This window comes from Ambystoma mexicanum, chromosome 6p (genome assembly GCF_040938575.1).
Source record: "Ambystoma mexicanum isolate Mex_15411 chromosome 6p, UKY_AmexF1_1, whole genome shotgun sequence".
Lineage (NCBI taxonomy): Eukaryota > Metazoa > Chordata > Amphibia > Caudata > Ambystomatidae > Ambystoma > Ambystoma mexicanum.
The window spans coordinates 775,786,043-775,798,617 of record NC_090935.1 but is presented as its reverse complement, the minus strand read 5'-3'; the positions used below and the strand labels follow the sequence as shown (position 1 = coordinate 775,798,617).

General features: G+C 47.4%; 1 protein-coding gene across 2 annotated transcripts in view; it reads right to left on the bottom strand.

The window, feature by feature from the left end:
• Window positions 1-12,575, bottom strand: part of ARSK (arylsulfatase family member K) — a 1,332,773-nt gene that overhangs the window by 973,530 nt on the left and 346,668 nt on the right. For both annotated transcript variants that reach the window (XM_069627648.1, XM_069627647.1), the window contains exon 3: window positions 2,487-2,646. In XM_069627648.1, coding sequence (XP_069483749.1) covers window positions 2,487-2,646 — 160 coding nt within the window. The remainder of the gene's footprint in view (window positions 1-2,486; window positions 2,647-12,575) is intronic.

The window sequence follows — 12,575 nt, the reverse complement described above, 5'->3', positions numbered from 1 at the left end:
AAGCACCAGTTATTTTTGCGAGGAAGGACCTGCCTGGCCACAGTGGTATTGTACTGAGGAGGTAAAATAGTTTGGGTAGCATAAGCATTTTCACTAGTGCCACTCGTCCCATAAGTGAAATAGGTAGTGTGTTCCAGCGCTCGAGTTTGGTACAAATTGCTGTGGTCAGTGTATCCTAGTTAAGGCTGCGGACCAGATTTGCCGTCCGTGCCATCTCTTCCCTTAAATAATTCACCTGTTGGGGAGTCCATCGCAGCCCAAATAGATTGCTAGGTGGCCTTGTGATGTACGTCAGTGGGAATATTTCAGACTTGTTGGTGTTCAATTAGAGTCCGGAGAATCTACCAAATTCCTGTACCACGGTCAACACCCGCTGCAGATATTTCCCGGGGTTTCATACAAACATTGTGATGTCGTCTGCATATAATGTTATCAACTCCACCTGCCCGGCTACAAAAATGCCAGCCCTTGCATGTCGTGCCCTCATAAGATCTGCCAGGAGCTCAATCACAAGCGTAAACAGCCGGGGGGGAAGTGGGCATCCCTGTCTATTGCCACCTGCAAGCTGCAGCACTGATGACAGCACCCCATTCACAGACACCCTTGCATAAGGTTGCGTAAAAAGGATTTGTACTCACCTAATAAAGTTAGGACCAAGACCGTAGTTCTGCAGTACTCTAAACAGGAATGGCCAGTACACAGTGTCCAGTGATATGGCGACCACCTCGCTGTCCTGGGAATGTTCGCTAGAACATTATAAAACCTTCAAATATTCGATGCCGTCAACCTCCCTTGCACAAATCCTGCCTGATCCTCGTGCACCATATAGGGCATCACTGGATTAAGTTGGGAGGCTAATATCTTGGCGAATATATTCGCATCCGTGTTAATAAGGGACAGCGGGCGGTACGATCCGCATTCTTCAGGCGGTTTCCCAGGCTTCAACAGAAAGGTTATGACCGCCTCTCGCATTGATTCCGACAACATACCAGTATCCAGTGCCTCGTTCCACACCAATAGGAGACGAGGAGCAAGCGCTTCCATGAATTCCTGATATAATTCGTCCCCCAACCCTTCCGAGCCTGATGCCTTCCCTTCCGGGTAGGTCCTTCATCGCCGCCTTTTTCTCACTGAGCATTATGGGGGTTTCCAATGGATTGCGTGCGTCTGCCGATAGTAGTGTCATGGGTATCGTGGCGAGGTATTCATCAATCTCATTACTTGTGGCCGCACTTTATTTTATTACATTTCTAAAGAACTTTGCGACAAAGCGCTATACTATAATTAGTGAGATGGTACAAAAATAAGATGAAATGTCAATTCAAATACTGATAAGAACAGCGAGAGTTAAACAAGACAAACATAAACCATAGAAAATGAAATGTAAAAGTGGTGCAGTTGGCTGTGAATATGATGGGCTAGCAAATAAAGGAAACATTGCCAGACAATACATTTAGATCAGCATGGCTGGGGAACCTATAACACGGATAGGAACATCCAAAACCAGGAACATTTTGGGACAAACATTCCGCCCACATTCCCAAACACAACAGCCACCCATGTCCTGACCAACACAAACACACACACAAAACATGGCCCAGACTCACCCCTCCCAATTCCAAGGTCTCTTCTTCTGCATTTTGACTAGCAAAATTAGGGTGAAGAGTTGACAAAAGGGGACGAGACGTCGACACTTCACACCACTTCTTCATTTCTGCCCTACGCAAATTGCTCTTTCCCTTCCTGGCCACAGGAAAGACATTTGAGTGGCCTTTTCTCTACTGAGGTGAGAGCAAAACTGCAACTGAGGAATGTATGCGAGAAATAGTGGCTTTTTAGAATACGGAATTGTTTTTTCCATTGCTGTACTTTACATAGTTCTCATATGCTACCTTATATTTGCATCCTAGCACTTTGAGACCCTGCGGCATGCTGCAAGGCCTAGTGAAAATAAATAAATAAAAGGCTTATTGTGTCTGTATGTTAAATTAGACTAATACATTGGGCCTGATTCCGAGGCTGGCGGTAAGGGGTTTACGGCGCCGGTAATGGTGCCGGAGCCGTCATCCCCTTAACGCCCCATTACGAGTCTGCTCGTGGGTCCCGCAAAGGGCACCAAAACCAGGTGCCCTTAGCGGGTCCCGCTAGCAGACCAGGGAGCTAACAACGGGCCCGTTATTAACGGGCCGTTGTTATCTCCCTCCCCATTCCCATTGAGCCCTATGGGGGCTTGAATGGGAATGGGATGTACCGGGTCTGGGTTCCTCGAATGAGTGATTACCGGGTCCTCCAAGGTTGGAATGGCCCGGTAATTCCTCATTTAAGGGACCCGGAACCCGGTAAGGGGGTAACCATGACGCAAATTGCGGCATGGTTACCTCCAAGGTCGTAATGACCCCCAATGTGTGTTTATAAATAAAATAAATCAGTATTTTCTGTTCTGTTTTCTCAGATATAAATATGTGTACATTTTGTTTTCCACATACCTGGCAGAGTGATGGCCATCTGTATAGTCTTCTTTTCCTATTTTCTTTGTGTAATATCCATTTTGTTCCAAGATGTCAATCCAAGTTGTATAATTTGGCTCAAGGCACTTGAAGTTATTCCATGACTCAGTTAAATGAGTGAAGAGGCCACTCCACAGAGCTAAAATGTAGATGTAGTTAAACAACGGATGAAGAAAATAATTTAAATAATCCTAAAACACGTGGAAAACATACTGTGCATATGAACAGTTTAGTGTTTTAAAATATGCATTCGGACACATACACTATTTAACAGGAAAATATCAGATGTGCAGTTTGCAAACTTTACGCTGGAGGACATTTTAGTTCAAGAATGAATACAGAAAGAAAACATTACTTTCCTGATGCTAAATCTATAAAATTGTCATCATCAAAACTGATAACTGAGAGCTGTTCTTTGTCATGATTCATCAACTGTGTGTCACCATGGACCAAAAATGCCCTGCAGCCTACTTCTCAACCTATTGATTCTCGAAGGTGGGTGAGTTGAGAGGTATGCCTGCAGGTACATCTGGTGTAACAGAAGACCCTGTGCTATAAAGCCATGCTTTTGTGCTGTTACTGTAATGGTGACTTTAAAAGCGCAAATTAAATATGTTTTTCACGTTTAGCACAGCCCCAACCTGCAAGTTAAAGTGATATTGGAGACATGTGTTACTGTGCATTGTCTCATTGTGTTGCAGCACATACCACTTGTTCAACAGAGGCAAACACAATTTCTTACCCCATAAACTCATGGCAGCAGATGTTTAATCCATGTTTTTGGGCTGCAGACACCAAATTTGCATTTAAGGAAGACAAGTTACCTCTCGCACGCCCCTGCCTTTAAGCGTACTTAGCGTACTTAGTGTATCAGTATCTGGAAAAGTTAACATAACTGCATGTTGTGATACCTGGTGGGCAGATTGAGGCTCACTCACAGACCACCTGTGGAGCCACTTGTATGAAACCAGTTATAGGCTTTATTTTAGACATGTACAAGGTTACAGTTACTTACTGAATATACATCAGACAGGGACCTCACACCCCCCAACCCCCACCAGCACAGGTCCTAATTGACACACTCAGAACATTCACCAGCAGACACTCACCAACAAGCTGCCAATCACTCCAGAACCAACATTCTACAGCATGCATAGCAGGACAGAACACTTTTGAACTCCTGTGAAACCTTTAAAAAGTTGCCTTCCTGTAGGAAGCTCCTTTAGGGCTGTGGGGTGAAGATAATGAATCACAGCAGCATATATAGTTCTGCATCTTAGTCCCCATGAGTAAGTAAAGTTCTGGATCTCCAGCGAGGACTCATTTATGTGGGATGCACCATTTGCTTGTTGACGGAATCACTGTTGGAACATGTTACATACATAAGACACCAGACTACCCACCAGCCACTCACTGGCAAAATAAAAAAACAACAACCAGAGGCCAATGTAGATAATGGACAAGCCTCAGGAATTTAATATATAGCAGCACATCCAAGGGGTGGTAACAGAACAGTTTCTCTGACAAAGCAGGAGGCCATTTGGATAAACCGACTAGACAGTTGTAACAGAAGCCCCAATGAAGATCTAGAACTTCAAGTATTAAGTGTAACATATTGTACACAGCAGATTACATTCAACAATGTCTCTCATTGACAAACATACAACTGTGCATATTGTAATGGTGTGATTAGCTATAGACTCACTGGGAGGAGTTTCTCGTTATATACACAGCGATGTATCCCAGGTAACTAAGACTTACTACATGTACATGTGCTCTAAGCAAAAACTCCAAAGAAGCATTGGATCTACCTGTAGATTATTTGCCATCAATCTCAATCACTAGGACAGACTTACCTAAATGGCTCTTAGGGTAGCACCAAATGTACATCACGCCCACACGAGACTGAATTAAACAACCAAAGTTTTACCAGGCACTCCATTTTCTTCAATATGTTCCCATTGCTAGCGCCACTTCCCACCCATCATGCTCCCAGCCAATTAGCATATTTCTTTGGCTGCTCTTAGTTGGAACAAACAACATCTACTGGCCTCCTCTACGTCCAATTATTTCACCAGCACCATTAATGTATGCCCTAGTCATTTATGCTAAGAACCACAACTCCCAAAAGATCCTTTTTTTAAAAATACTGTCTGTAGCGCAGTAGGCCGCCCTTCATGTTCATTCAGTAGTAGTGACTTGCACAGGTCGCTGTAATAATGCAGTTATTTTTACCCAATTTAATGGTAATCAATTTATCAATCTCAAAAGGATGATGGCTTCATTCGATCTTGAAAGGATTAGAACTTGCGAGGTGCAGGCTGGCCCCATGCCATTGGTGAGTTAATCATTTTTGAGCTATCGCCTAGGGATCCTACACGCTAGAAGTCCTGTATGTTGTACAAATATTTTGCAAGTATCTGGCATTTGATCGGAATACCTACCTGTGGGGTGCATTTAAAGGCCCCAAACAGAAGTCCCTTTCACATGAATAGCAAGATTTTAAACACTGAAACAAAAACGGCCTAGCCTTTGTTGTTGTCTTTCAAGTAAAATTAAAGAGCCATGTGGAAAGGGGCCTACCTGTCATTACCAATGGAAAATCAGCATTAAACGGCCCGCAGAGGTGTGTGCAAATAAAAACGGCTTTAAATGGTAAAAGTGAAAAAATTATCACTGCTCACAGAAAAATGTCAGGAAAACAAAACATGATGTGCGGGTTGAGCAAATGCAATTAATCTTATGTTTCACCCACAAAACTACAGTGACATTTGAAGAGCCACTTCGTCTTCATGAGAAATGTCAGCCCCAGGCAAACTCTTTTGCTGGCCATGAAAAAAAAACTTCACAAGGAAATCTCCCACTCACAGCCTGAATGTCACATCGTCAATCAAATGACCAGTTGCAATAAAATGATCTGCTAAAGGTGTCACAATTCAGTGTTCTCCAGACCTGCTGGCTCTGAAAGCATTGTTTTCAAGAAAAGTTACCCCTTGGCTGGAGCATGACTAATATGTGTGCAAATGGGGGCACCGACTTCAAAGAACAAGCTTCCAACACAAAGGAGACTGACAAAGGTACAGGCTGATCCAGTGAAAACAAATGGCTGGAAGGCAGAAATTGCCATTTGTCACACATGAAGATTCACAATTAATTTAAAAGGACTATTATCATTTGAGCCTTTTTCTCAGCAACCATAAGGTGGATTGATTTCATTTTTGTAAAAATGTTATGTAATTTCCATACGATTTTGGGGATATAAAATGCATCTACATGTGATTCTGGGAACTGTAATGGCCAGTTAGACTAGGTTTCTGGCTGATCCGAACATGTTCCAAATGTGAGAGTTGGTGAGCGGGTGGAAAATGAAATTAGGTATATGCTTAATAGCATATATATTCATAACTGTTGTGCTTTCTATGGAAATGACAGAAAGGTGCCACATGGGCGTGCTATAGGGTCCGGATTTGGTGGTCGGCTTATCCAATTCTCCATGATTAGTGGAATCAGAAAATATGTTTAGTATGGCAGTTGCTAGTAAAATTATGAAGTTGTGATACATAATTAGTTTTTGCTAAAAAGTTAAAAGGAGAACAAAGAGCGATTACAAAAGGGAATTGCCACATGCTGCTCCAGAGCACTAAACCAATCCTGACTTGGAGGCTGGGTTTGGGAGGAGAGAGAAGGGTAACTGTGCAATCCTAGTGGCAAGGATTATTTCAGGGTACTTCCCCAAGATTTCAAAATTGGTGGTGTCATCGCTGCTATATAAGGGGGACTGCACTAGAACAGCAGAGACAGAAAAAAGAAACACGAAGACAGGACAGAGAGAAGAGACAGACCATCAGGAAGGCTGCTTAAACTTACTGTCTGACAGCTGTAAGGAGACACCGGAGGTGATTGCTGAGAGTCCATCTGGGTGGAGCAGTCTATGTCTAGGAAGGCCTCAAGCTGACTGGGTCCTATGGTGGAGAGTGGGAGGCCATCATTGAGGGTGGAGTGACCAGATCCCTGCTGTATTTTTCCAGAGTGTCCCGAGATGCAGCTGGCTTTCCTGAACCTTAAACAGAGGCTTCCTATGTAATTAGAGCTGAGCCCTGGGAAACCAATAGATGGGGGGAGTCTGCTTGCCTTGAATACTTTCCCTTTATAGCGGGCAGGAGGGCAAAACCGTGTAGATCCTTGGCCTATTTAACCAAAAAATATTAATTTAATTATTTCCCCATTTGGCAGAACACTACGGGTGAATTATGTAAAAAATTCAAAAATAACAATGCTCACTTCCCAGTGTTTGTTGAAAACTATAGCCTATACATTAATTTGGAAATCCTCATTGTCCTGCTGACCCCAACTTCTTTAAGGAAGAGGGGTGTCTTTGTTCTTAAATCAATCCTATCGTTTTATCCAGCTTCCAACACAGGCCTCTCAGTAAGGTGGGTCTGAAATCCAAAATTCCCCAAAGTGTACACATTTTTTTGTCTGACTTCCCAACATAGACCAAAGCACAGGGGGATCTCAAAAACAAACCGATAAATCCCCCTGTGTCTATTTTAAACTAAAGGGGTGGGCGAAATCATAATGACCAATCTTGAAATCATACTGCTAGCCTTTTAAGCCTGCAGGAAAATCAAGATTGCACAACATTACATGATGAGTGCCGTCGTTATTGATCAGTGTAATTATTTTGTTAAGTGAAATTGGCAGAAAGTAAAGAATTTTGATTGTGTTCTTTTTAACTCACTTTTGTGATTTATTTATGCTTAGAGAAGTTGATTGTGTTGTGCAACGGATAAAGTGTTTTTTGACATTTCTGTGCTAATTTCTATTACTTTTAATTTAAATAAATACCAATATATTTCCCGTACACCGGCCTGGTTCTTGGCTCATTGTTAGCTCAGGGGAGAGGGATCCAAGGGGCATGATATGTGTCTGAGATAGGGCTAAAAAGAATATGTTAAACAGTTTGGTGCATAACCACGTGAGTGGGGAGGGAAGGAACTCCACATGTTGAGGGTGGCTTCTCAACAAACCGTTACATACCATAGTACCTGTGACTTTCCTGGACTACGTGTAATGTGAGTTTCTGGCAATATGGCACTACCTGGCAACCATAAAACAAGTGTGCTACACAAAAGCAATAACTGTTCACTTTGCCATTGCTTGCAGGGTATGATTCTCTTGCTGTGTTAAGTTTGAAGGCTATCGGCCAGTTTTCAAATTCACTGCCCTTGGTTGTATGTCTCTCAATCCACATGGATCAGTTGAGCTGCTGGAATGTGGAATTTATTTGAACATTTCTCCTACCTGCAAACTCCTTCGAAAAATGGTCAATCTGTGTGCATTGGAAGCTGTGTTTCCCTAACCCAACAATTCAGATTGGCTTGCCTAATCTTTGCGTTTTTCTGTGCTAGCATGGTGTATCCTGCACGTAACAGTTAAGTGTGGGATACACCATGCTAAACATAACAAGCCTCCCACCCTCGCTGCATCTTCCAAACTCTCTCTCGTCTTCTCTCTTCTCCCACCCCCGATCCCTCAACCTCTTCCACCCTTTCTCCCTCTGACTTTGCAAACTTCTTCTCTTCCAAGATCCTTGCCCTTCGGCAAAAAATCAATTGCTCCTCTTATTCCCCCCTCCCCCTTCTCCCTTCTCCCCCTCTACCTGCATGACTGACATCTCCCCTGTCTCCCCTTCTGATGTTTCCATCCTCCTCTCCAAAGCCCACCCATCGTCTGCTCCTACTGACCCTTTCCCTTCCCTCCTTATACCTAAGATCTACCCTCTTCTTATTCCCTACCTAACTTCATTCTTCAACACCTGCCTTTCCTCTGCTATCTTTCCCTCTGCTTTCAAACATGCCACTATGATTCCTATTCTGAAGAAACCTTTTGCTGACCCCCTGCTCACCTCCAACTTCCGTCCAATCTCACTTCTCCCATTCCTCTCTAAACTTCTCCAACGCCTGGCCTACTCGCAACTCTCAACCTTTGTCACTATTCTTTCTCTCCTTCCTCCCTCTCAATCTGGCTTCCATCCTAAACACTCTCCTGAAATTGCCCTCACTTACATCCTTAACTCCCTCCTCTCCGCTAGACACTCGAAGCAATCCTCTTACCTCTCCTCCCACTCTTTTACTGTTTCTTGGGGAGGCCGCTCCTCTCCTACCCAGCCTCTGGAATACAGAGTACCCCAAGGTTCGGTACTTTGCCCTTTCCTTTTCTCACTCTATACCTCCCTCCTTGCCCCAGTTATCTCCTCATTTGGCATTTATCATCATTTCTACACCGATGATACTCAACTCTTCCTCTCCTTCTCTTCCTTCTCTACTGACCTCCACCCTAAACATTCCTCATGCCTTACTGTAATAAAAAATTGGATGTCTTCTCGCTTCCTTTCCCTTAACACTGATAAAACTGAAGTAGTTTCCTTCCCCTCCAACTCTCTTCCCCCTCCCTCTCCTCCTCCTTTCATTCATTTTCCCCCTTCTAATCTCCCCATCTCTGACCACGCTCGCAACCTAGGGATTCACTTTGACTCCTCTCTCACCTTTTCCCATCACATCTCTCTCACTTCTCGTGCCTGTCGCTTCCACCTCTTTAATATTCAAAAAGTCCGCCCCTCTCTCACTTTCCATGCTACAAAACTCTTACAGGGTAATTCATAGAATTTCGCACAAAAGTGGCGCACGCGGCTGGCGCACAGTGTGCGCGTGCGAATGTCTGCGCCAGCAGCGTGCGCTAAAATCGATTTCCGCGTACAGCGTATTCATGGATTTTAGCCTCCAAAACCAGCCGTGGCGCAGAGTGGCGCAGCGACCCTGCAGCAGCGCCAGTTACGCCCCCAAGAACGCCCTAACGCAAGGAAAAGCCATCAAAATTCCCAATTCAGCGCAAAGGGCTGAGCTAACCCTGGACCAGTTTACAGGGCTGCCAAACAGCAAAGCCAAGCGGGGAACGTGTATTACTGGGGTGCGCGTGAAGTTTCACACGCGAAAGGGCCTGTGCGAGTGGGGTACGTGTATTCCTGGGGTTCGCATGAAGTTTGACACGTGAAAGGGCCCTGTGCGAGCGGGGTACGTGTATTATGGGGTTCGCGGGAAGTCTCACACACCATTTCAGCAGGGTACGTGTATAACTGGGGTTCGCGTGAAGTTTTACACGCGAAAGGGCCCTGTGCGAGTGGGGTACGTGTATTCCTGGGGTTCGCGTGAAGTTTGACACGCGAAAGGGCCCTGTGCGAGCGGGGTACGTGTATTATGGGGTTCGCGGGAAGTCTCACAAGCCATTTCAGCAGGGTACATGTATTATGGGGTTCGCGGGAAGTCTCACACACGAAAGGGCCCTGTGCGAGTCGGGTACGTGTATTACGGGGTTCGCGGGAAGTCTCCATGTGATTTCAGCAGGGTACGTGTATTATGGGGTTCGCGGGAAGTCTCAGAGGCCATTTCAGCAGGGTACGTGTATAATGGGGGTTCGTGGGAAGTTTGACACGCGAAAGGGCCCTGTGCAAGCGGGGTACGTGTATTACGGGGTTCGCGGGAAGTCTCCATGTGATTTCAGCAGGGTACGTGTATTATGGGGTTCGCGGGAAGTTTCACACACGAAAGGGCCCTGTGCGAGTGGTGTATGTGTATTCCTGGGGTTCGCGAGAAGTTTGACACGTGAAAGGGCAACACCCGTGCGCGACACGTCACAGACCCGCTTACGCGCAAAGGGCCTTTGGACCAATGAAATCGCGTACGTGTGCTGACCCGCTTACGCACTGAGGGCCTTTCCTTGAATTACACGCTGACGTGCACATTTTTCACGTGCCAAATCACTCTGTATCAAGCTGGCCATGCATGCACACACGGAAGACCACGTTCCTGCCCTGAAGGCCATTTTCCTGCCCCCCAGAGCCCCGAGCACGCTCCCACCTGCCATCTGCTGCTGCCTGACTGTCTGCTGCCCACATGCCCTGCTATTTGGTGCCTGCACATCAGCCATCTGCAGAGGTCCAGTTGCTGTGTCCACCCCTGCTGGAACAGAAGACTCCCGACTGGGATACAATCGCTCCACAGCCCAGCCCCAGGACCCAGTTGCCCACCCACTCCTGCCTCTGGGGTTGCCATGTCAGGCACATCTCCATCTGGCACCACTGGCAACCCCCAGCCAGAGAGGCAGAGGGCCACCAGCTTCAATGCCACCGAAGTTGTGTGTCCTGGTGGAGCATGTCCTGGGACATTATGATGCCCTCTTCAGAACATCACGCGCCAACAAGGAAGGACGGGAGAGGATCTGGGACGACGTAGTGGTTGCCATTAACGCGGAGGGGGTGGCAACCCGCAACATCAAGCACGTCAAGAAGCGCTGGGATGACTTCAGGTCCAGGACCCTCCAGAAGGCCCGGCACCTCGCAGAGGGGGGCCGGGCACACATGAGTAACATCCAGATGAGAACGCGTAGGCCCAGCGCTCCACGCCCAGATCCTTCGGAGGAAGACCCGTCCGGAGTTGAGCGGTAAGTGGCCAAGCATTGCTGTGTGAGACAGGGCATGTTGCAGTGTGCTGCTAGTCTGATGCTTGCCTGTATGTGTAACATAGGCCATGTATGGATGTGGGTGTGCAGGGACATCATGGTCATGCATGTGAGACCAGTTATTTGTGAACCACATGGTTGGTGCATGTGTTTTAATGCAACATGGGAGCTCTATGCGGAATGCACACATGAAAGCATGGCTGTCTCTGTTCCTGGACATGAAGGGGGGGTGAGGAATGGGTGCTGATGTCATGTACTTGTATGGTGCATGTGTGTGTGTGCCAGAGAAGTGTGTGTGTGACTTTGAAACGCCATGGCTGCATGTGACTTTGAAGGCAACATCTTGGCTTACAGGGGCCCTTCTACATGATGTTGATGTTGATTGCAGGCGCCGGGACTGTTTCTGCATGTGTGTTGTGTGCATTGACCCATGGGTTGTGGAATGACAGGATGGAAGTGACATTTGACAGTGGCACTCATGTTTTAATTTCTTCCTGTCTAGGGTATTTTGTACTGTACCCTGATGCTTGTGTTCTATGTCTCCCTCTATGCAGCGTCAAGTGAAGAAGAGGGCGGAGACGGCGCTGTGGAGCCAAGCGGCGGGGATGCCTCCACTGGGCGGCGGCGCAAGGCCCAGCCACCCTCCCAGGAATTACCATTATCCGGGACCGAGGGGGCTGGTGCTGCGTCTGCCACAACGGCTGTGGCGGAAGGGCCGGGTGAGCCCCCACAGGGGCTTCCAATGGCGGAAGATGGTGTGGAGACATCCATGTTGGTGGTCTCCACAGAGGAGGAGGAGCCCGCTACTGAGCTGCACATGGGGCCTGGTGGGGGTAGTACCACTGGTACAAGTGGTGCAGTCCTGGGCCAGGGGCAGGAGGCAGCACAGGTCACCGCGGAGGGGCCTGTGCATGTCGCTGTCCCTGACACTGTGACTGCACCACTATGCACCAGCAGGGAGGCCCGTCCCAGGCCCGTCCGCAGGTAGGGGAGAGTGCCATGTCATCTGCCTCTCCACTACCTGCGGACGAGGGGTCCCACGAACGTATGGTCTCCGACCTGGTTGGTGGGTCCCTACATGTGTTGCGCACTCTGGCGGACCTCTCCTCCTCTGTGGAGACTATGCGCCAGTCGTTCTCCACACCGTCTTCCAGCCCAGATTCCACCAGGGCCCCCTGTGGACCTGGCCCAACAAACACAGCCAGCTTGGTGGAGCTCACATCCCTGCCACAGTCGGGAGTCGTTGGCCCAGCAGGGGTGGACACCACAACTGGAGACCAGCTGATGGAGGATGTGCAGGCACCATCAGACATGGCACATGGACAGCAGCAGCGGTAGCAGGCTCTAGGTGGGAGCAATGATGGCTCGGGGTCTTCAACATCGGAGGGGCAGGCATCGGCCAGAGGGCAGGAGGACCCAGGACTGGAAGTGTCTTCCTTGTGGCAGCGGTTAGGCCATGCTATAGATGCGGAGCGGCAGCGGGCAGAAGAGGCACGGCTCACGATGGTCAGGGCAGAGAACTCCATGCAGAGGGCCCTAAGGCGGGCCGAG